The 25,137-nt window shown below is 39.7% G+C and overlaps 2 protein-coding genes across 3 annotated transcripts in view; both read left to right on the top strand.

Annotated features, from left to right (window-relative positions):
* Positions 1 to 12,138, top strand: part of AK9 (adenylate kinase 9) — a 67,143-nt gene extending 55,005 nt beyond the window's left edge. The window contains exons 26-35 of the mRNA XM_034060754.1: positions 909 to 1,122; positions 2,055 to 2,256; positions 3,408 to 3,554; positions 5,139 to 5,359; positions 6,550 to 6,746; positions 7,225 to 7,394; positions 8,102 to 8,200; positions 8,282 to 8,384; positions 8,918 to 9,032; positions 11,936 to 12,138. Of these exons, the coding sequence (XP_033916645.1) occupies positions 909 to 1,122; positions 2,055 to 2,256; positions 3,408 to 3,554; positions 5,139 to 5,359; positions 6,550 to 6,746; positions 7,225 to 7,394; positions 8,102 to 8,200; positions 8,282 to 8,384; positions 8,918 to 9,032; positions 11,936 to 12,138 (1,671 nt within the window). The remainder of the gene's footprint in view (positions 1 to 908; positions 1,123 to 2,054; positions 2,257 to 3,407; positions 3,555 to 5,138; positions 5,360 to 6,549; positions 6,747 to 7,224; positions 7,395 to 8,101; positions 8,201 to 8,281; positions 8,385 to 8,917; positions 9,033 to 11,935) is intronic.
* A 248-nt stretch (positions 12,139 to 12,386) lies between these two features.
* ZBTB24 (zinc finger and BTB domain containing 24) lies at positions 12,387 to 24,451 on the top strand. Of its 2 annotated transcripts, XM_005154680.3 has the most exons (7): positions 12,387 to 12,453; positions 14,827 to 15,826; positions 16,218 to 16,385; positions 16,544 to 16,627; positions 17,321 to 17,404; positions 19,790 to 19,871; positions 20,470 to 24,451. In XM_005154680.3, exons 2-7 carry the CDS (start codon positions 14,854 to 14,856, stop codon positions 21,278 to 21,280), a joined length of 2,202 nt encoding a protein of 733 aa, XP_005154737.2. In that variant the 5' UTR covers positions 12,387 to 12,453; positions 14,827 to 14,853; the 3' UTR covers positions 21,281 to 24,451. The 2 variants fall into 2 exon arrangements, 1 of the variants encoding a protein (XP_005154737.2); XR_004081331.2 differs by lacking the exon at positions 20,470 to 24,451 and having other exon boundaries at positions 17,242 to 17,404; positions 19,790 to 19,853.
* Positions 24,452 to 25,137: the final 686 nt, after the last annotated feature.

Below are 25,137 nucleotides of genomic sequence, written 5' to 3'. Positions count from 1 at the left end.
TCTCTGCTTTCCTTTTTTGTGGAAGGAAGGCTAACATAAGCAAGAGGTAACTCATTAGTCTGTAACAATTTCACTTTTGAGTCCCTTTAGAACTGTAAGGTGAATGACATCTGGTCTGGGCAATTTTTTCCACAGGTGTCAACAGTTTGTTCTAAAAGATCTTTTATTGACACCTTAAAGCAGTTCCTCCAAGAAGGGCTGCAATAGGGACACGACTAAGGTTTTTCATAGTGAACCGTGGTGCAAGGAATGCATTGCTTTCTGCAATGACCGTTTCTGCCCTTAGTGCTCCTCTCACAGCTCAATAATCCATCAACATTACAGTCTTTCTAATGGGCTGTCTGATGCACTTGGAAAGATTTCATCAGCAGTGTATGTATTTTACTGAAAGTTTTTTTGGCTGGCCTTGTGGTTTTACACTTCACCATAATGTAAGTATTTTAAGTAAGTATATTCTTTTCTGGTTTTGTCATTTGTACATGACTGCTGCTGAATACAATATTCTCAGTGTATCTTACACTGTCAAGCTGGTAAGTAATTCATAATTCATAGAGGACTAAAATTATTTTATTCTTTGAAAATTAAAAAGGTATTATATCTCTCTGACTACACCCTCTTAATGGACAGAAAGTGCTATGGTACCACCTACTGGAAACAGTGAATATTCTTGCTCTCTCCGATGTTCACTTTATCTTTTGGTATAAGAATTGCATATCTACAGAGATTCCTCAGACAAAATATTATGCCTATATGTATGAATTTCAGAATGCTTTAATGGTTTGTTTCATACATTTGAAATGGTTTGTTTCATACTCTGCCCGCTTATAAAGCCACTTCTGTAGGACAGAAGGAGAATCAGCCTTATATCAAACCTAATCAACTGCTTCCCATTTTTTTATATCCTACAGCTAAGTGAAGGAGATGTAATGAAGCCACCACAAAGCTATGGAAACAAAGTCCTTCCTGTAATCCATCGACAATATATTTATTTCTTTTCAAGTAAAGAAAATAGAGAAACATTTATGAAAAATCCCATCAAATATATTTCTCAGCCAAAACCTAAACCAACTGTGCCAGTTAAGATTGCAATTGTGGGACCTCCAAAATCTGGAAAGACTACAGGTAGGACAAGTATTATCTATAGAACAAAACCTTATCTAATAACCATATATCTGTCATTACTGCTATTAAGAAATCATAAACCATTAATATTGTTGGTGTTCCTGTTTTTCTTGCTGGGCATAGATTCTTTTAGTTCTATTCTCTAGTGTCTTGACAATCAGATACTTACGTGTTGTCCATCTGAATTTTATCCCAGCTTCTTAAGAAATTAGTGACCTGGACTATCACGTAACAAATGTGGACTTACGCTATCTGTACATCCTGTATTATTTCTGTTATTTTCTAATTGTTTTTTATTTCTTTCTGTTAATATGATCTAATGTAAAATGAAGAAATATTCCTATTCTATATATTCTGGTCTTATAATATAGGATCAGAACCCAACCCCAAATCTCACTTTCCCCAGTCTGTTTCCAAACTTGTAGATTTTCTTTCTCCCCTCGCCTTTTTCCATGACTCTTTCAAGTCACAGGTCTCTGCCTTTAACTGGGGAAGCTGAAAATTCAGCTTACACCATAGCTTAATGGTTAGAATAAGGTATTAGAAAAAGAAGAGATGGGTTCAAATTATCCCAAATTAAGGAGGAAACTTTAACCATATTTTCTGGAAAACTGATCTTACTGCTAGGCTGTTTTGTAAAAGGGGCGTGTTTCCTAAAATATTTTGTAATACTGACTGCTGCTGAAGTTGTTGAATTGCAGTTCAATTGCAATTGAAGTGCTGAATTGAATGCTGTTAGTGCATTGGACATGCTCTGCAGATGTCTATGCAAAGGTTTGGGCCCTTGAGGGTGCCCACTCACCAAGATTCTGCATTGGCAATAACCCACGGAATGAACTGAGCAGTTAACTTCTAAGACTAAGGATGTATTTTAACAAAGTTGTGATGTTGCTTACATTAAAGTTGTGTGTTGAAATCAAAATGTTTTCCAGTTGCCAAGAAATTTGCAAGTGTATATGGGTTACTGCGTCTGAGTATCGGAGATGCCGTGCGGCTTGTGTTAAACAATCAGCCTGAGAGTCAGCTGGCACTTAGGTTAAACCAGCACCTTCAGAAAGGACTGACTGTACCTGATGCACTGGCCATCCAGGCTCTAGATGTGGCTCTGATGAACCACATGTGTAATACCACTGGGTAAGAGTCTTGTTTGGGTTTCGGGGCCTTTTTTTCAAGACACGCCTGTCTCTTCACAGGCAGTGATTCCCATGTTATCACTAAAACAATTTCACTGAGACACATCAGTGGCTTATGCATTAACAATATAATCCCTACAAAATGATCTTCTTCGCATTACTCTGGGAAACCAGACTGAAGCATAATTTTCTGCAGTTTTCAAGTAAGTATATTCCAGTAAATCCAAATAACATGTTCAATGGAAGTTACCTTTCTTAGGCAATAAGCCACTATTTTTATTATCCTTCGAGAACTACCATTTTATTTCTCTTAAACCAGCTCCAGTACCAACTCAGGCATCTGATTCTCTCTGGTCACACAGACTGGTTCAGTACTCATTTTTTCTGGTTTTGTTACAACTGAAGTTATGAAGGAGGAACTGAAACCAGCAGGTCATTCCACCTCATTCCTATGTGATCCTGATTTCCTAGGCTCTTTCTCCACCGCTAAAACATCTTCCATACTGGGCAGACTTAAAAAGCTTCAGGATCATTATTTTATAACATTCAATTCCTCTATCCAAAAAGGAGAATTGTTTATAGGGAAAGGCAATTCCGGAATAATCTCTGAAAAGTATTTGAGCTTGAGAACAGAAATCTTTCAACACTTCTTTCATGTTAAACATTGGAATATTGTTTCAATATATTTTGTCCCAGTACTGCCTAGTAAGTGAAAAGCATTTCTTCTTCAATATGATTAAAAAGACTCTTCAAGCACTGTATATCATTTTACTTCTACTTTAAAAACTATTCCTTGCAATCCATATGGAGATTTTCACACTTAAAATTATGTTTCTGAAAGACTGATGTGTCGGAATTTTAAAGTCTGTCATTTTTATAAGTCAGAGACATCCACTTACATTCCTATACCTTTTGCCCTTTGTGTATTTTCTTTACTATTTCTTATTCTAGCTACTTGATTTTTTTAACTTTTTTTTTCTTTTAGAATGTAAATTCTAAGGAGTGAAGACTTTGTCAAGTCAGGGAAGCAGTAAGTTCATGGCATGGCTGTAGACTTTTGTCTTGATTGAGAATGTACTAGGAATATACAGTCTTAATGGTTAGATACTGACTTCTTAGGAAATCCGTCTTTCTGTTTCTGTTTGTATGCAGAGTTGTAATTGATGGATACCCTGTAACAACAAACCAAGTAAACCTGTTGGAATCAGCTAGGATAATTCCAATGAAGATCTTTGAATTAGAAATAGATACAAAGGAAGTGTTCAGAAGAGCACTGTTGGATAAGGAAAGCATGAATAGGTAGTGATGCTCCATGATATCAATATTTTTACCCACACAATATTGTAATTTCTCTGTGTATGTGCCTCAAGTGCTATACCCAGAGAGGCTGTATCTAAGCTGGTGCATAATCCAGCTGCCTCCAAACTCCATGTATGGGAAGGTGTGGGCACCAGTCTCTCTGCATTTTAACACACTGATTTCTACAGACCAGAAATGAAGACACAAGGAATTTGTGGCATGCTCTGTCCAGATCTGCCAGTGGTATAACTGAGGTCATAGATGTGCAATGCTGTGCAGCCACTGCTTAATTAAACCGGTTTTAATGAAACCATACATCAGAAATGTTACTAGTTGACTCTGCTGCTGAAGTTTATTATTCATCAATTCAATTATTACCATCATAAGGGAAATTGATACTTCATCTAATAAGCTCTCTTTTCAGTCTTAAGTTCTTTTTAAAAGATGAAAATAATATATATTTTAATAATGTATACAATTAATGAGTTACTCATCCAAACCTTTCAGTTCAACTCAGTCCCTTTGTTTTTCTAACAAGATAAAAACATTCTGGTTAAAACAGCTGTTGGTTGTTTTTGAAGAAGAGTAGTAAGTAGTTTATAAATGGACAGAGAATTAATAAGAACAGAACATTCACCTTAAAATTAAATTGTGCGAGAACCTGGTTCTCATTAGAGGAAGTGTTTCTAAGAAGTTCCAGATAACTTAGAGCATTATTGCATGTCTCCTTCATTTTGCCCCTTTCTTTTTATCAAATAATCAGTACAATGCTTAACTGTGTACTGAAAGCCTGAAGACTATTTCCATTACAAAATATTAAATTAATGCTGTCTTTTCAAAAGTATTTACTTCAAACTTGTCATTTTAAATCCCAAACTAATTACATTTCATTGGCTTAAATACAAATCAAATGTACACTATCAGGTATTTCTCAAAGGTACAAATTACAGAGAAATTAATCCTATCAAAACAGAAGGTTTTGGGGGTTTTATTTTTTTTTTTTTTTGGCATCATTTTAAGTAAGAACCAGAAGAGCAAATGCTCCATTGTTCTAGTAAAAATTTCTCTCCTGGTCTTGCACAATATTTTTAGCGGTTAGATGTATTATTTTTAGTATATGTAAATATGACAGACAATTTTCAAAATATATCCAAGGACTGTGGCTAATTCTTGATTTCAAACAATGGCACAATTCAAAACCAAGCATGTTTTTCATTAACAATTGACTTCCACTTAAAAAGTCACATAGCATTTTGTCTAGGACACCATTTAATGGTGTATTAGTAATGTGTGTCAGTTAATATGTGCTAATACAGTCCAAATCCTTTATGGAATTATTGATTTGTATCTGGGGCTTAAATGGCAAAAGTTTTGTTCTTTGTTTCTGAACACAGCTGTCTGATCATAAGTGTAAATGATAACATTCTCAATGAGAAATTTGTATTTCTCAAATACGTTCTATAGTCTCAAATAAGCAGAATTTTGTAAACAGGACTTAACGTGAACTCTAGAATTTGCACATGAAATTCAATTAAACTATCTAATCTTCATACTTAAATCAGTGTTATTTTTCATTGTCTTCAGGCCTCTCTACCCTAAACATGACAGCTCACAGATTCTAGCTATTAAAAAATCCTGCTATGAACAGAACATTAATGCAATCAGAACTTACTATACAAAGGAGCATCAGAACTGGTGTGTGATTGATGCTTTTCGGAGCAAGTGGTGGGTCTGGAACAAAGTACTGCAGGAAGTTCAAGTGGTTATTAAAGAAATCCAGATATACCTGGAAAGAATACGAGAAGGTAAAAGAAAAAACGTTTCTCAGAATAGTATTTGTTTCTTTAAGAAACTGCCATGTAATGAGTGCATTTCAACTTCAACTTGCTTTGGATGAAGCTAATTCTTGAGCACATACATAGCCTCAAATTCTCCAGTCTCATCTGCAAAGATCTTGAAGAGATCTCTTTATGAAAAGAGTAAAGACAAAACCAACTACAGGACAGTCTGAGGTCACTCTCCAAAGAATGGGATAACAGAATACAGCTGAAAGATGTCACAGGTCTCATAGTCCACTGCAAGTTTCTCAACATTAAGTGATAAATCACAAAGGATACCTCAAAGTATACAAGGGGGACTATAACTTGCAGCTTCACTTAAGTGTCAGTGGGGAAAGATGGAAGGAAGGAGAAAATGTTAATTATAAGTTTGGAATTAAGTCAAATATTCCATCCAAGTTAAATTCTATGCTGTGGAAAACTATTTTGGTCTAAAATGACACACTTTCCCCTTGAATTTTATGTGTCAGGTTTAAACATACATGTGCTCTGAAGGGCAACATACCAGCATTGGTCAGGTTTAAACATACCTGTGCCTCTGAAGGGCAAACAAACTTCCTTATCTTATATTTACCTTCTAGTTTTAACTTTTACAGCTCTGTGGCTGCAACCTTCTTAAAAGTCATAAGCAAAAAAAAACCAAACCACTTTTTCACATCAAGCTTGAGAAGCATAATTTTAAAACAGTTTGGTTTTTGTATGACATTTTATTCAAGATTTTTAATATATATCATCCAGATAGACTGTAGCACTTGCAAGACATGGATGAGTAAAGGTGAGGATTTTAGCACACCTTGTACACTTTTTTACCAATATAAAGGAATAAAATAATAGCTGAAACAGAAACAAGTAAAACAATCAATAATAAATAAAACTGTGCCAGGGAAAACAGTGTAAGTTAAGCATACAGAGTATCCCACCTCATTAATAAGTGCTAGAAAAATGTTATTAATTGGTAAAATGGGTTGCAACTTTAATTTTAAAAAATTTTAAATTTAATTTTAATGTCAACCTATAAAAATTGCTGGTTTAATTCTCGTTATTTCATATCATTTTCACATGATGAACTGCAGTATCTTCCAAACTGTAGCATTTCTGAATAAAAATGTTTGATATTTCTATGTCTTTCATTAATAAAACATTGGTTTTATTACCAGGCAAAGCAGCCAACATTGCTGACTTATGTATCACTCCCGAAGAGCTGCAGCATCGGCTGGGGGAGTTTGGACAGTATTGCCCCGTCAGCCTTGCAGAAAAGGGCGAACTGGTCGACTGCTCTGTAACATCCTCACTGCAGTTTGCTGCAGAATTTCGAGGACACTATTACAAAATGGCTTCACAGGAAGAACTGGATGTAAGTGTCAAAAAGCAGGTCAGGGGGGATTATGGGAAAAGGGAACATTGTTGCCTAGATTCTTTGATTGCAGCAGAGAGCCCATTCAAACCAAAGCTCCTCTTAAAATTATCATAGACCAAACATTCATTTTAAAGCAATCATTTCCTCCTTTCTCCATCTGTTTTGGGGAGACTGGGGGTAGAGAGTGGCTAAGGATAGCAATGGATAGTGGGTGGATAGTAATGAGTTGAACGGAGAGTGGGTTGGGAAAGAAATCACTTACCTGAAAGCAGCAGCCACAGCAGTGCCAACACACTAAGAGGTGCTGTACAAGAAACGAAGTATCCAGTCCTCTGGAGTTTTGACTTAACAGTCTTAACAGTGCTCCACGGCAGGGGGGTTGGAACAAGATGATCTTGAGGTCCTTTCCAATCCTAACTATTCTATGATTCTATGATTCTTTCATTATAAAACCATTTCATTCCTTTTTCTACAGAAATTCTTGAGCAGACCAGAGGTTTATGTGTCACCATTGGCACCTCACCCTCTCCCACCCTCAGATATGCTGCCAAAGAAACTGACTGCAGCAGAAGTGAAGGCCTCATTCCCTGTAAGTGCTCAAATGCATGGATGCTGTCCAGTCACTTACCTGGATGGAAAACAAAGGTACATCACTGTAGTTTTCATAATCTGAATCACAGGCTATGTGTCCTACGTTAACACATTAATGAGAAAACACTTTCAATAATAGTGTTCAGGGTTTGGACAGGAAAAGCAATTACTATTCTCTATATTGGCCCTGTGGCTTTGGAAATCAATGTAGAATCACCTTTTGAAACTCATACAGCTACAAGTTCTGCAAGGATCTGTGTTGCCTTACTGTTTTTTCTGATGAAGACTGCTTGGGTATAGTTTGTTTCCTCTATCATAAGCCTTCAAAAGTTCAAACAAACCTTAGAAAAACTCTGTAGATGCAAAACTACCTATTATGATTTTCATAAGAGATTAAAAAAGTTCCATCACTGATTTCCTCAGTGTGCAGGAATTTCTCATCAAGGTAGAAGTGTAAGTCGATTCTATGCTGCTCCTTCTTAATCTCCTGAAAAACTACGATTCACATTTTTACTAGAAGAGCTCTAAAGAAACACAATAAAAGCCCCATAATAAGCAGATTTTGAGGCAGAGACTCTCAGATTTTGAGCCTTGTAAGCGTCAGTCATGTGGTGGAAACTTGGATGAGTCAGTTGGTAATTTTTGCAGTTCCTGTATTTGCTAAATTACCAAAGGCTCCCAATACCTCTTGAATTTACATCGCACAAATGATGTTTTATGTTTCCTGTGAATTAATACTCTTTCTTGCTCTGTCACCTCAGATATGAAGCTTTGGTACCTGGCAGCATTGAGTACTCAGCAAAATATAAAGGGAAGATATATGTTTTTGAAAGTGAAGAAAAACTTCTTAAGTTTATGAGGTGAATATACTGACTACATTTCAATCTTCAATCATGTCACTGTTTACACATCTGAAAAGTGCTTATTTTTTATCTCTTTAGGTTACCAGAGAAGTACTGGAGTCTGAAGCTTCCACGTAAATGCCCTCCAGTAAAGGAGCCACTACTATTCACTGCACTTCCTTTGCCTGGATACCTTGAACAGGCCAGTTTTTGCTTTTCTATTTTAAAAGAGAATTTTGCAATATATCATATATCCCACCCAGTTTATTTCATTTTTAATGCAATATAAGTCTTAAGTTTATTATGGGATGATTAAATTGAAAAATGTGTATTTACAATTGAGAGGATTTTTTTAAAGCTTTATAATAATATATATTTGTAGCTTTAATGGAAAAATGCAAGTAAGACCATCAGAGGAGAACAACAAACTGCAGTATCATACAATGGATTTTCTGACTCTGTTGTTTCTCATATAGTGTAAGATTACATTTTACTTTGATTTTTAAAACCAGAATAAACACAAGTCTATCTGGAATCATTTAAGCATAGTGGGTTACATTTTGAGCCATAAGCATGAAACAAAAAATGATTTATAGTCACTTCCCTCTGTATACTATTTCTTATCTTCTACAATTCACAACTTAGATATCATCCTGTACTATTAGATTTGAATGACAACAGGATCAGGCTTTAAGATTTCTGTAATGGTCTTCTGTAACTGTTTTCATTCTTTAGGGAGTAGCAACTTCTCTGATAAAAGCTCTTAATGAAGTAGGCTGCTTAAAGCCGAAGTTTCCATTCCTAAGTGTAAAAAAAACTGCTCTGCTGTTTGTCGCCTGCCATTTAAAAGGTAGAGTATAAACAGAGTGTAAATAATATGCTATTAAAAATAATGAATTATATAAATGCAGTAAATCATCTGATTCAACACGGATAATCAATTTGTGTAGTTTTCTTATGTGCAGCTTGAGAAAATACTATTATATACTGGTTTAAGTACAAACTGCCAAGTTTCTTGGAGATGTGAACTTAAAGAAAGGAAGGAAAATAAGGTTAATAGGATAAGTAAATAGGTAAGTGACCTCTCAGAAATCATGCAACTTACTGACATTTTATCACCAACACTCTGGTGACTGTAAAAACAATTCTAACATGCATTTTGGGGAGTTTTTAAACAGGAAGGAAAATGTTATAATCTGGAGGGTACTACATTTTAAACTAGTCACAGACAACCCATATTGTCTTTAAAACTGACTAAAACTACTGTAATAAAAAGCAGCTGAAATATTGTCTGAGGAACGGTTCTTCAATGCTTGCCTTTCTTCAGCTGTATCAGGTGGTCAAATAAAGCTTATTAACAAGCCTTGCCTTGCAGATAACGTGAAGAAAGCTTTCTGATCATACATATCAATAACAACACATCAGTGAAATATGTAAATGGAAGGGCTAATTGCACTGGAAAACAGCTAAGTGCACATAGAACACCTGTTGTTTTCAAAAAACACTTTCTTTTCGATGGAAACACTAAGTTAACACAGTACAAAACCAACAGATATTCTTGCAGCTTTAAGTAGATTTTTAAGTTTTTAGCACAAAGAAATTAAATGTTATTTATCAGTCTGCTTCTTTGTGAAATTATCTGGGAATATTTGAATACTAATGTGATTCAGACTATCATTATGTTGATTATTTTTAACTTCTTTATTAGTTAATCAACAGTCCAATTGACCTTTTCCTTAACAAAGATACGGAGTTGAAAACTAAAATCAAGTGTTTTCTGCTCAACCCACAAAATAACGATAAACACCTCATGGGGCTAGCAGAGGTTAGGGCTGCTCCACTGAGGGAAGCTGTCTGAGCTTTGTCTCCTGTGTTCATATTTGGGTTTTGGGGTTTTTTTAGAATTCTGTTTATTTGCTTGTTTGCAGTCCAAGATAGCACTTGCAGCCAATAATCTTTAATAATTTTCAATCACCCTGAATAGTGACAGCTTTCCAGATTTCAACAGCCTACTCTGCAGCTGTGCTGTACCTTTGGTTGGTTTCCAGTACTGATGGAGACTTCTGAAGCATGACTTCCATTTCTTCAACCTACCAGTTTTGAATGTGTGTTCAGTGGACAAACTTTACCTTGCCTTTTAGTACTCTACATTTTTTATTATTCTTTTAGATAATTCTTTTAGCTCTGAGAAGCTGTGGCTGCCCCATCCATGGGAGTATTCAAGGCCAGGTAGGATGGGGCTTGGAGCATCCTGGTCTAGTGGAAGGTGTCCCTGCGCATGGCAGGAGGGTTGGAACTGGATGAGCTTTAAGGCCCCTTCCAATCTAAACCAGCACTTGGGTCTACAATAATGGTAATCTGTATTATCTGTCTAATGTTCTTCACATCCGATGTTTCCTCATGCAGTTTCCAGAGCCCTCCAGAATGTTCTTGGACTATCACAGATTTCTGCTGGCATAGCTTTGCTAGGGAAGACCACTGAACAGTGCAGGCACATGATGAGCCCCTGCATAAATGTACAGTTCTGAAGCCAGCAAACTGCTTTTATACTGTAGTTTAATCCACAAAGGCTGTTTTCATTCTATTGTTAGCACAGCTTTGCTAACGTAACAATGTCCACACTAGGAATGCTTTGCACATGTATTGCATTAAATCGGTACTAGCACTGGAAAGGTTACAGGTATCTCCTCTCCTCACACAGTGACTGTTTGACCATAGGAATCCAGAAAAACAAGTTATTTTTTATCTCCTGTGCAAATACAGCATTATTTACTATTATGTCTTCAAAGTACTCACACAGTCTCTGATCAAAAACTTGATCAAACCGCTTCATGTTGTGGCCCCCTGGAAATGTTTTATATCTGATTTCTATCTGAAGTAAGGCTTCTCACCTTCAACTTACGTCACTCTCTAATCTCACATTTAAACAGAAATTTAGAAAGCACAAGAAACAGTGGTTTAGTTGCTCCTGCAGCTTTTCTGACAACAATACTGTATTGCTTTCAGTATCCAAGAACAGAAGGTACAGGTAATCAGTCACAGATGCAGACAGATTTTCTTCTGGAAAAAGAATAATTAACCATATGTCACAAGAGTGATTTTGTGCCCCTCAAACTTGACTCCTGTTGAGAGCTCTGCATACAGCTACCCTTGAAAAATCACTCAGAAGCTGTAAAATGCAGTTGCCTACAATTTAAAGCCAGTGGGATGAAGTGTCTTATAGCACAGTTCTTCCTGTTGTCCCATTTTTTTAATGAGATATACATACCATCCACAGGAAAAAGAAAATGGTTATGATTTGGCTGTCTTACATCACTCCTTCCCCTTTGCCTCTGTGTCAGTTAAAGTAAGGATGCTCTGAGAATTGGCACTCAGTACTAATGTGCTTAGGGCAGAGAGGTAGGAGAGAAAAGAAACGATATCTTCATTGTAAAGTTCCTGGCCTTGACATTTCCTTCCTCCTCCAAACTGTCAGTCAGCTCTGGATTTTCTACAGGCGTAGATCATAGAATAGTCGTGCCATGGATGTGGCAGCACCATGCCAGTGTCAGCTGTACCATGTCAAGGTATGTGCCTCCAAATCTGGCACTGCCTAGGGCATCACCAGCCCCTTACGCCCAAGGAACAGGAAGCTGATGGCAGCTGAGTACGTTTGTGGTTTACAAAAGCTTTGATCTGAATTTTTTTAATCTGGGGTAATGTAATACCATGAAGCTAAGAGGGGACACTGAGATGTCGCTTCACTTCCCGCAGCGCACAACCCGCGGAGCCCGGAGCCGATGCGGCAGGCCTACAGGAGGAAGCTGGCACAGTTCGTGGAGCACTGTCAGCTCGTGCCCTACCTGGGGGCCGCCATGGCAGGGCCCTACAAGGAGCCGCAGCACCGGCCGCTCGGGCTCGACGGCAGCCTTCAGACCTTCCTGTCCCTGAGGGATGCCCGCCCCGGCTTCGCATAGCCCGGGCTGCGCGTCCTCACCCCACACCCCCGCATCCTTCCCGTAACGCAGGGACACTACAACACGGCCGGTGGGCAAAGCCAAGTTTTCCAGGAGCAGCTTCCTAACTGTGAGCTCTTACAATTAAAAGTCTCTCGTCCAAAGCCTCGACTAACGCTTACTGCACACCCCAGCCCACCGCGGACCATGGGCAGAGGGCGGGGCCGACCCGCCATGCGGTGCGCGGTACGTCAGGACGCAAGGCGTGGCTCGTTGCTGCCTCCCGGACCGGAAGTGCAGCGGCGGTTGCGCTGAGGGGGGCCTGGTGAGGGAGCGGTGAGTGCCGGCTGACTCTCCCCTCCACAGAACTGGGCCGCGGCCGCCGGGCTTGGCGTGGGGTTGGGCATCCGGGGCGAGGGAACACGGGCCAGCGGTTCACGCCGCGCTCCGCCTGCTGGAGGTGCGAGCGGCCTCCGCTGCGGGCGGCCGAAACCTACGGGAGCGAGCTGCGAGGGCGGGTGAGGGGTTGTGGTACCGCCAGCCTCCTCCTGCCCCGCCCACCGCGGGTTTGACGGTTTCTCCGCGGGCCGGGCGGTGCCCGCCGTTGCTGTGCGTGTGGAGAGCCGGCCCTGGGCCGTGCTCTGTTATGGGAGCCAGACCCCAGAACGTGCGTGGTGCTCCTGAGCACTTCACAGCCCACCAGCAGGTGGGCAGGAGTCAGTCTGGCCATGCTGCTGGCGGCGTGGGAGCCTTCCCCGCTGTATTCCAAAAATTCCCGCCAAAGTGGTGGAATTACCGACCCTGAAAGTGTTTAGAAAGCGTGTAGATGAGGCCCTGAGTGATACGGTTTACTGTTGGTCTTGGTAGTCCTGGAGTAACGGTTGGACTTCAAGATCTTAAAGGTCTTTTTCAACCTAGCTGATTCTGTCATTCATTCTACAGCCTTACTCTAGAGTTCTGAGGGGGTTTTCAGTTACATGCTGATTTGGATTTTGCAGTCAAAATACTAATGTCAGCTCATGTTTGAGTGCCAAAACCATCTGGAACATCTACTACCAGTTCCCTAATGCACTGCAAGGCCCTGTGGAGTCAGACCTGCAGCTTTGCTTTAGGGTGCTCCAGCAGCACCAGGCTCACATCTTCCAGAAATGAAAGCTGCTGGTTGAAACAATTTGGTTCCATCATCAACTGTTTGGTAGCTGAATGGAGGTAAAAAAATCACTTGTGGGTGACTTCAGCAGCGTTTGGGTATCATCTGTATGTAGCTTAAGTTGTTTCTTACAGCATCCATTACAGTGATTGGAACTGTTGAGCTCACTAAATAGAAATACAAATATTTGTATTTAATATGATACTTATAAGTTAGGATGGGAGGTAGCTACTTTGTTTCACCTTCGGTTCATTTGATCCCCTTGAAATGGACATTTTTGGCACACCTGTAGTAGTGTTTGGTGGATTCTTCTAAAGTGGTTGGATTTTTTTCTTTTTAGTTTTTGCAATTTACTGTCGAAGAAGCTCAGCACACCAAATTGATGGTTAATAATTAGCATAGCCACACCTATTTTAGACAGAGCTCCTAAAAAAGCTGCTGGTTTTCTGCTTTTATTGCCCACCTCTGTAGGCTGAAGCTTAGCAGGTAAGTGCTAAAAGAGAAGTCAGCTGGACAGGAGAGAAAACAATATAACAAAAGGCTCATGGGTCAGGATAAGGACAGGAGGAGATCACTCAACAGTTAGCATCAGAGGCAAAACAGACTCAACTTGGGGAAATTACACTCAGAGTAGGATAATGAGACAGTGAAACAAAATCTTAAAACACCTTTCTCCCCTTCTTCCCAGCCTCAACTTCAGTCCCAGTTTAGTGATGCAGGGGGATGAGGAATGAGAGTTGTCATCAGTACATCACAGGTTGTCTCTGCTGCTCCTTCCTCCTCAGGAGAGGACTCCTCTCACTCTTCCCCTGCTCCAGTGTGGCAACCTCCATGGGCTGCAGATGGAGATTTGCTCCACCATGGGCCTCCAGGGACTCACCGTGGGCTATACCACGGGCTGCAGGGGAATCTCTGCTCCTGCACCGGGAATACCTCCTGTCCTCCTTCTGCACTGACCTTGGGGTCTGCAGAGCTGTTGCTCTCACATATTCTCACTCACCAGCTGCAGTTGCTGTGTGCAGGATTTTTCCCCTCCTGTTATGGCACTACTGCTGTCACTGATGGGCTTGGCCTTGGCTAGCAGTGGTCTGTGTTGGAGTCGGCTGGCATTGGCTTTGACAGACACAGGGGAAGCTTCTGCCTGTAGCCCCTCTGGTACCAGAATCTTGCCATGCAGGCCAAATACACCATTTAGGAACTGTGAACATAGAGGTCTTTTTGTCCAGTTGTTTTAGTTGTGAAAGGAGTTTTCCAAAAGGATAGCTTTTTTTTTTTTTGATGCTATACAGTTCACAGTACATCAGAGATAATGAAGTGAAATAATAGGCAGCAGTTCTCATGTAAGAAGGTATCTGTAGCCATTTCTTATGATTTCAAAGCATTTTTTCAAAGAAAATCTGTTGGCATCAGTGTTGATTTTTTTTTAAAGAAAGTTCAGAGGTTTGAGGATTGCTTCAGTAACTATTGGATGCAGTTGACTGGTAAAGCAAATGGTATTTGGTGTCTTACAATGCAAACTTCTGAAATATTCCTTAATTAAAGCGATTCTGTTGTTGTAGGCACCTCCTTTCATATTTGCAATAAAAATGGCAGAAGCGACTCCTGATTCTTCTGAGAAACTGGTCATCATCCACTCCAAAGCTCACAAAGATACCATTCTAGCTAATTTTGAAGAACAAAGGAAAAAGGATTTTCTTTGTGACATTACTCTGATAGTGGAGAATGTGCAGTTCAGAGCTCATAAAGCTTTGCTGGCTGCCAGCAGTGAGTACTTTTCAATGATGTTTGTTGATGAGGGTGAAATAGGACAGTCAATTTACATGTTGGAGGGAATGGTTGCAGACACCTTTGGGGCGCTGCTAGAATTTATCTACACTGGTTGTCTCCGTGCCAGTGAGAAAAGCACAGAACAAATTCTGGCTACTGCACAGCTGCTGAAGGTGACTGACCTGGTGTGGGCCTGCACAGACTATCAGGCCAGCCATAGCCCAGGTAGTGTGTTACCAGCTCCAGCTAATAGTGGAGCCTCTGTAGCAGTTACTGCAAATGACAAGAAAAATGAAGACCCACCAAAGCGAAAACGAGGACGACCAAGGAAAGTCAGGAACGTCCAAGAAGATGACTCAGGAGGAAATTCTGCTGAAGATGTGCAGCTGAGAGAGAACAACTCCATGCAAAATAAGCAGAACTTTACGACAAAAGACACTGCAACAGAAGAAACAGTTGCCAGTGAACAGGCTCCAGCGAGGAAGGATGCAAAAGAAAATGAACGTGCTTGTGGCTCAGAAGCTGCTGTCGATCTGTCAGCTGAGAAAGATGAGAATTATGATCCCAAATCAGAAGGAATACAGAGCACTCGGAGCCGTTACAGCAAACGTAGAATAAGGAGGTCAGTCAAACTAAAAGATTATAAGCTTCTCGGTGATGAGGATGAAAAAGGACTGGTAACGAGAACTGATGGAAAAAGAAAACGTGTGGGTTCTGAAGCTCGCTGTAAAGACTGTGGCAAAGTATTTAAATACAATCACTTCTTAGCTATTCATCAACGAAGTCATACAGGTAGGCATTAAGAGACTGCTACTTTTGGGTCAGGGTTTAATGACTTGCTGAAATGTGGGCTATTGTCTACAGCTAGATCTGTCCAGAATAGCATGCTGGTCCAAATTACAGTGTCTCCTGTGTTTGCTCTTTTATTCCTGTCAGCAGACCTCATAGCCTTTATGTCTTACCTTGCTTGCAGTTTAGTTAATGATGTCACTGTTTAAATGCTGAATTATATGGCAATGCTTAAAGAATTACTTTATTGCTGTGTGAAGCTTGTCTCTTAATTCTCCTTATCACTATTCAAAAGTCATTTTTAGTGACTACTTTATTGCAGTGCATCTCCCTGTCAGAATGTCTAATGAGAAATAATGCATCCATACTTAAAAATGTCATGTTTTGCTTTTAGGGGAGCGCCCTTTTAAGTGCAGCGAGTGTGGAAAAGGCTTTTCCCAGAAGCATTCTCTTCAAGTCCATGAGCGGATGCACACTGGAGAGCGGCCGTACACGTGCACTGTCTGCAGTAAGGCTCTGACAACAAAGCATTCTCTTCTGGAGCATATGAGCCTGCATACAGGTAAATATTTCAAGGCAAATGGAACCTCTCTCCCCCAGTAATTTGCCTTTCTGAAAAAAAGTATTTCTGCTCTTGCTTGTGTGTGCTGGCTTATTTATTTATTTCCTTATGCTTGCTTTGGATGTGGCTGGCTTTTTAATAAGTGATTTTCTTTACAGGGCAGAAGGCTTTTACGTGTGATCAGTGTGGGAAATACTTCAGCCAAAAGAGACAGCTCAAGAGCCACTATCGAGTACACACAGGTATAACAAGTTTGGGTTGAAGAGCTGGCTTACAGTCCATGCTGATTTGTTCTCCTAAAGATGAGTAAGGCTGATGCTTCAGTGATGCTACCCTGGTGTGTGGTGTCTTGATGTAACAAGGAGTAGGAGGAGAGAGACAAAATGTCTTGTAATAAATTGAATGTTTAGAAAAAGAGTTAATGGAGAAGGACTCTTATGATGACTAAAAATTAATTAGGCTGGTTTTAACATACAACTTGATTGCTTTAGCCCTGCTGTCTGTGTTACACAGAAGCTAGGAGTTGTTTAAACAATTGTGTCCACTGCCTGTTGTGCAAATTGCCTTGTAGTTTCCCACTACCTTGGACTAGTAATGGCAAACAAGCTTTTAAGAAGTGTCCTCGCTTCTGGAGCATGATAGAGATTAAGCTACACACACAGGAAGTAGTGGAAAAAAATCAGAATTTACAAAACTTCAAGAGAAGGTGTGTTTGGGGGGGCAGCAGGTGCCAGGTCCCTCTTTTCCTATGATGATATTTAATAGAGGAACAGGAGCATGACAGTTGAGATATGGAGGAGGCAGTATATCACCTTTTGTTTTCTGTCTATATTATATCAAAGTGGTTATTTTGCAGGAAAGTGCTTTAACAAAGGTCACTGAAGAGATACAGGGGATCACTTATGCACTGACACTTTTTTTGTTATTGCGACAAGGCCATTCGCTGCCGGAATGTAACCAGTGTCGTCGCAAATTCATGGATGCAGCTCAGTTAAAGAAACACCTAAGAACACATACAGGTAACATTGTCCATCATGTTTTGTGGGTTTTGGTTTTTCTTGAAGTAACAGAGACATCAAGAAAATGTTGGGCAAATGACCCTTGTCTCTGTGGGAGGAACTTCTGCTCTACTTGTATGTAATGATGCCAGTATTGCTGATGAAGAGATTTAAGAGTGCAGGAGCACAAAAAACTTGGTATTACAATAGTGCAGAAGTAGTATCTGTTGTAGGAAGAGTGAGTTTTTTTCCCCACTCTTATACAACAGAAAATGCAGGGTCTTCTATGGTAGAATCCTGGACTGGGAATTCCGTTTATCAGTAGAGACACATCCAGCGTGTGTGGGCCTTGAAGTGAGCTAATTAGTAACGGAAAGTGTATGTCTTAAATGAGTTGGGTACCCCTGTGTGTGAGGGATGTGTGCTTATGAAAAGTGCTGACCAGAACAGTAATTTCCTTTTATCTTTTCATTGCACTGTAATAAAGCAGACGTTCGTAAGAGATGTGCTGGGAGGGATCTTTTAATGCAAGTGTGTTAGAGGGTGTTCTGAGAGATTTAGAGGGCAAGGTGATACCAAAATGGCTGGATAACAGAGATATATATGTTGATCTACCCTCTCATGATAACAAAGCATAAGCTTCTTAAAATAACCTTTTGTGAAGGATAAGTTCATAAGATGACATGTGATTTTTTTTTTCTCTTAAAATAGCTATAAACAGTGGTGATTGTTTTCCAAGTCAAATTGTTCTAAAGCATGTTGCCTGGGGTTATAACATACAGAATCACAGAATCCCGAGGGTTGGAAGGGACCTCAAAAGATCATCTAGTCCAACCCCCCTGCAAGAGCAGGGTAACCTAGAGTAAATCACACAGGAACCTGTCCAGGCAGGTCTTGAATATCTCCAACGTAGGAGACTCCACAACCTCCCTGGGCAGCCTGTTCCAGTGCTCTGTCACTCTTACAGTAAAGAAGTTCTTCTTGATGTTCACATGGAACCTCCTATGCTCCAGTTTACACCCATTGCCTCTTGTCCTGTCACTGGATATCACTGAAAAAAGCCTAGCTCCATCATCCTGACACCCACCCTTTACATATTTGTAAAATACGCACAAGATTGAGTTATGTATCTCATTCATTTCCTTCTCTCAGTGAAAATAATGCAGCTTTAATTTCCCTGGGGTGTAACAAGGTCAAAACTTGAGCTTTTGTGAGTTTTTAGTGTGTCCAGAATAGCGTTAACTTGTGATACTTACAAGTACTGCATTTTCTTTTGAGGAAAACATGGTGTTTGTTGGCACACACAACAGTTTTGTATCTGAAGCTAGTACAGCTCTGTAAGTGCAGTGGGAAATCAGTTTGTTGGTGAGAAATGAGAAGAGGAAGCGTATTAGCAAAGTACACTGCAAAAATAGGTAAACTAAGATGAGCTCTAGCAGAAACTCCCTTGCCATGTATTCTGCTTCCAGAAAAGAGAGGCCACACACCAGTATTAACATTGCAGAAACAACAATTGATCTGTCCCATCTCAAAAGTAAGAAGTAAAATTCTAAGGAGTATGGGGAACAGATAGTCCCGGCCCATGGCAGGGGGGTTGGAACTATAGATGATCTTAAGTCCTTTCCAATGCTGACTGTGCTATGATTTCATTTTAGCATTGATATGACTGTTCTGCTATGGCAGCACTTTTGTAACACTGTGTCATGTGAATACAGTCTGCTTAGGAAGTTACTCTCGTTTTCAGTAAGAGGCTGGAACTAGATATGGTGTGAATTAGGATTTGCCGTGGTTGGGTAGTACCTGTTTCTTGTGAACCTTTCTGTTATTTAATTTGGCTCCTCTGTTTCTACTCAATTAGACACAAGAATTTTAAATGCAGTAAAAAAAAAAAATCCAAACCAACCAAACAGAATTTATTCAACCCACCATAATTTAATTTTTCTCTGACTGGTGTTCCCAGGATATCATAGACCTGGGATGATGAAGCCTTATAGGAAGCCAGCCAACTTGTTAAAATAATGGATTCACTTTCAGGTTTGGAAACTTGGGCTTACTCATCTGCATGGTGCTGCACGTGAGTGTAGCATTAATGCCTACTGGTTCAGGGTCAGTCTTTTTCTAACTGTCTGTTCCATGTGGAACACCCTCATCTGTGTCATAAATAAGGGTTTTGTTACTCTTGTATATCTTCAAAGGGGGGAAACATCAGAGATGTATGTTTAAAATACTGTACTCTTATTTAACTAGTGAGTTCATTCAGTTTCAGATATCTGTCCCGACCCATGGCAGAAGTGTGATGATTTACCAATACACACTTGATACTGTGTATGATAAAATAGAAAATCTTTTTTAATACATTGATGGGAAGTGCTATATAAAAAAGTGACGACAGACCTGTTTTGATAGGTGAGAAGCCCTTTACTTGCGAAATTTGTGGCAAATCATTTACAGCTAAAAGTTCTCTTCAGACTCACATTCGAATTCACAGGTAAAGTATGTCTCACATTTATTACATTCTGTAAAAAAGTAACTTCTAATCTGATACCGGTGTGCAGTGCTTGTTCAATTGTAGAATGGTCAGGGCTTGTTTGCATTTTGGGTGTATTTTTGCTAGATCTATTTAAATTTTTTCCTTGATCTGTTTAAAGAAATGGTAGTGGAAAGTACTTCACCGTTAAATACTAGTGTGCCAGGACATTGTAAGGTTCTTCTTTGGTGTATTGTGTCTGTTTAATGACAATGTACCTACTGTTTTTCTATGTATGTGAAAATGTTACTGTGAGTGTATGTTTGACAGCAGAACAGTAGCCATGATGTGTGTAACAAGAGTTTGTACCTCTGATACTGTAGCAAGAGGGCAGTTATGTTATCTCTGTAGCTCTTGAGTATATGCTAATGGAAGTGTCTACAGTTTGTGAAGTCTAGAAATAATTAGGAAGTGAACTAGAGAATGTTTATGTCAATTCTTAAGTGCTTATGACTCAGCAAAATAAAATAATAGTTTTAGCTTTTTATTCTATAATAAGTTGCAGAAAGCAGCATTGTCCAAGTGAATATTTTAATGAGATCAATACATTGTTTTGTAGGGGAGAAAAGCCATATTCTTGTGGTATATGTGGAAAGTCTTTCTCCGATTCCAGTGCCAAGAGAAGACACTGTATCTTACACACAGGCAAAAAGCCTTTCTCCTGCCCAGAATGTAGTTTACAGTTTGCTCGTCTGGATAACCTGAAGGCTCATTTGAAAATTCATAGCAAGGAAAAGCAGTTTCAGGAAGCCAGTGCTGCCCCAAGCACCAACACTAGTTCAGAAGTGAGAAACATTCTTCAGCTGCAGCAGTATCAACTTGCCACCTCTGGGGGGCAGGAAATTCAACTACTGGTTACAGATGCAGTACATAATATAAACTTCATGCCTAGTCATAATCAAGGCATTAGTATTGTCACTGCAGAAAATGCCTCAAATATGACAACAGAGCAGGCCGCTAACCTCACGCTGCTTGCTCAGCCACCACAGCAGCTGCAAAACTTGTTGATCTCAGCGCAGCAGGAGCAAGTGGAACAAATCCAAAGTATCAATATGATTGCAAACCAAATAGAGGCTGCCCCATCTGAACAAATGCATGTCATCACTCTTTCAAAGGAAGCACTAGAACAATTCCATGCTCATCAAGAACAAAATGAAGGAATCCACTTAGCAGAATCTTCACATCCAACTCCGCATGTGCAGCTGACTAAGGAGTCAAGTCAACATTCTCACTCTAGCCAAGATACGGTTCCTTCCCATCAAAACAGTGAAGAACAGAATCAAAGTGTACATGTTTCTGAATCACATCAGCAGTCTCTGTCAGTAAATGAGTCATCTCGTGAGCATCTCGTTCAAGGACAGGCTTTCTGAAATGGTTATTTGTCGTCAGAGGGCTGGGCTATAGCATTGCTTCTCATCCAAGGAGTGATAACACATATTGCACTGTCTTTTCTACAGCATAATCTGTCTGAAGATGCATTTGGTGATTTTGATGGATGACTTTCAGTCTTTTTTAACCTTATTTATTTTGGACTTCCTTTATTTTTCCAGATTGGTATTTCTATACCACTTAGTCCACACCTCACACATGATCATTGTGGGGGTTTGTGCCTCATACACATCCATGCCTGCTGAGGAGCTGTTTGGACCATTAGTCACATTCCTGTGTGACTCTTAAGAGAAGTATACCTAGCTGGTAGAAGAGCAGTGTTCAAGATGTCTGCTGATCAGAAAGTAAAACTTCTCTGTTGAAGTCAGGATTACCTAAACTACTGTCAAGCTTAAGATAATCAGTACTTTCTGCAAAGCTAACACCATATGTCTTATGTTTAATGAGCTTTTTATCTGCAGGCTAATTTATAATTTTCTATGTGATCATTCCCTGAAGTGCATTTTGATTTACTGACTACCAAATTTGTTTGGTTTGGGTTAGAATTTTTGCAGCCTTTGACTGGCCCAGGATGACCCCTCCTGTTTACTGTGTGCTGTACAAGTTTTGCTCCTCAGAAATACTTAAGCCATTAGACTTTAATAGTGGCAATGAGATGTGGTGGTTACACTGGACAACTGAATAGCCCAAATTATGCTCTGTTAGCTTTACCATTCCTTGTGTGACTGTGGGCAAGGTAATTAACCTCTGTGCCTTATTTCATCATCTAGTAATTGGGGATAGTGCTTTCAGACTCTGTCAAGCACTTTGAAGAGCTCTTGATGTTGAAGGCATTCTCCATTGAACTGCAAATTTCTCTTCCTGACAGGATTCTGTAAGCTTAGGAGCCAGTGTATATTTAAAGCATTATTTTTTGTACTTCAGAGAGTGGAATATAATGTTACTTTGAATATATGTTAAAGCTGGTAACTGTTTTTTGTGGAGACTTGAATCACTTCAGAGCATAATGAGCTACATAAATGGGGCATATTGAGTTAAAGTTGTACAGCTGTTTTCACTGACTAAGTTAGATGTGTACAAATGATTTTCATTGACTGGCTGCTAACAAAAAAGATTTGGCACCTTTATAAAATACCATGCCAGAGTATATGCTTTGCATTTTCAAGTTTGGCTATTGGTCATGTCTCACATAGTGTACTAGTGTGTTAAAAACCAGATAAAATACAATTGGTACTTAAAGGAATGTCATCACTGTGGTTTTAAAGTGTCCTTTTTAAAAAAAAATGTGATTTACATTTGATATTTTATGTTTTAACAAATGAAAAATGCAAAAATTAATTTGAATTTAAAAGCAAAACAAAAGGTCTTTGTACACGCTTGGCTTATATGACTGCCCAAAGAGTCACTGGCATAAAAGCCCAGTGCATATAATGATAGAATGAATCAAACTGGAAGGGGCTGCCAGAGGCCACCTGGTCCATCCTCTTCCTCAAAGCAGATGTGCCTAGATCATGTTGCTGTGGTCTGGTTGAGTTTTGAATGCATTGAGGGATGAAGATCCACAACCCCTCTAGGCCACCAGTTCCAGTGTTTTACCATATTTGCAGTGATAAAAATGTTTCCTGTGTTTAATTGAAATTTCCCATGTTCCACTTTATGTCCACTGCCTCTCATCTTACCACTGTGCCTCCAAGAAGTGTCTTCTCCACAATCTCCTGTTAGGTAGATGAAGACAGCAGGAAGGTCTTTCAGCATTGCATGCACCTAGGGCCTAAGCAAACACAGTTCTTGGCCTTTTCCATCATGTGCTCCAGCTCTTTATTCACCTCAGTGGACTTACACTGCCCCCTCAGTCCAGTATGTCTATGTCTGTCTTATTCTGGAGAGACTATATTCTGGATGACATTCCTCACTCCAGTCCAGACTACTCAGCTGGCTCCTGACTGCATGCTGCGGGACTTTGAGTAAGTACCTCCAGTTTTTCAAAGTACTAGATCAGTTTTTATATAAATGGATCATGAGAAGGGTAGGCACTGAGAACAAGTCAATTGGGGGGGGGGGAAGAGACCCAAACCATCCCACAGCAAAACCCTATTTAGACTTTTCACCTATTCTTTCCTCTCAAAATGGAGAAATACGATTTGTGTACTTTCTGCCACCAAAGAGAACCAGTGTATTCTGCAGTTGTACTTCAGAGGCTTGATGGTGTCTTGATGCTGTAAGAGCATTAAAAAGTACAGTAAAGCTTGTTACAACGTCTAAGAAAATCTTGCTGATAATCATACAACTTTAAGCTTACAATAAATATTCTGGTGGTTTCATCTTAAAATACTGTAATGTGCAGCCATAATACTGTCTGGTCATCATAAATTTACATGAGCTGACACTGAGTTCCTTCTCTGCCATGTATTTATGAATCCTGAAATGCTTAAAAGCTGGTTACAAGCTAAATTCAAAGACTACCAGTAAAGTAACTGTTAATGCCTTTCCTCCTTTTTTGAACTTCGATTTGTTCATTATGAAGTTATCTTTTCAGAATTAAGTACGATGCTGCAGTTATGCACTATCACATACTGACTGCTCCATGCTTTCCCCGTGACTTAAAACATGAAGTTTGGTGGTTGGGATTTTCTTATGCTTTTCTACAAGTTACCAGTGAAGAAATGAGCTTCTGTGACTAGCACAGCAGTGACTCATCTTGCACCCTACATCTCTGAAGCTATCAGCACGCATCGTGGCTTGCACTTGAGAAACCACACGAACTTCTCATACCACAAGTGTTGCTTTTTTGACACCATTTTCTTCCTTCTTAGGGAGTATATTTGTATTAAAGACAAAAATAAATCCCTTTACTGTGTATGCATTGTTAAGGCTGCAACTGAAGCCTTAAAGCTTTGTATTTGAAGGGAAATCCCTTCATCTTTGGTTTTTAGTCCAGCTGCCACAAAGAACTATTTAGCAAACAAATGCTTCCTTTAAAAACTGCATTTCAAAGCAGCTTTCTGAATATCTTTAATCCTTAGCTAGTAAACACCTTAATGTCTCATTTTCACATAGACTAATCTTAGCAAATCCATCTCACTGCTGATTATGTTAAAATGAGATTAAGTTTTTGGACATAAGCACGAAACAATAAAATAACTATGGAAAGATCCATTTTGTGATCAATTAACACCATTGTATTTCTTCTACTCTATTTGTAAGTTACACAGTGTAGCTGAACTTGGGGGGGGGGGAAGTAAAATTCTTTTAAATACAAGTTTATGAAATTTTGGCTTTTTTCTGAAGATTTTGGCTGATTCTCAGGAAAAAAAATCCCTGAGAGGCAGAGCAAACACTCTGTTGAGTGTGTATTCAACTACTGTGTGTATACATGCTCTGCCCACCAGTAATATTCATGGGTTTGGCTGCAAATAGCATTTCCTGACCTTGCAGCTCGGCAGTTCAAGAGTTTGCTGTTCTATGTGTGGAAGCTGAGCTGCTGGCAGTGTGGATTAGACTGGTGCAGTCTTCCAGGCTGATAGTATTTAAAATAACATTTAAATAGTTAGTTAGCAGCTTCCTATCCTGTCCTGCAATTTTTTTTCTAACACCTGCAACTGTATCCCTTCCTCAGGGGGACTGATTATTGCATGTTCCTAGGTCTTCCTTCAAGCCACTGGATCCTGCTTGCCCTCAAAGGTAGCACCTTGTGGCTGTTACAGCAGTCACCTGCAGACCTCTTAGCATCTTGTCATCTTCAAAATCAGCTTATCCCTTTGGCTTTGCTTTGAATTTCTTGATAAAGTGATGATCAGTTTTTGCCTTCCACCTGGAAAACTGAGCTTATAGAGGTCTT

This window comes from Melopsittacus undulatus, chromosome 3 (genome assembly GCF_012275295.1).
Source record: "Melopsittacus undulatus isolate bMelUnd1 chromosome 3, bMelUnd1.mat.Z, whole genome shotgun sequence".
NCBI lineage: Eukaryota > Metazoa > Chordata > Aves > Psittaciformes > Psittaculidae > Melopsittacus > Melopsittacus undulatus.
Note: the sequence above shows the minus strand (reverse complement) of the source record. Positions and strands in the feature narration are given on the sequence as shown.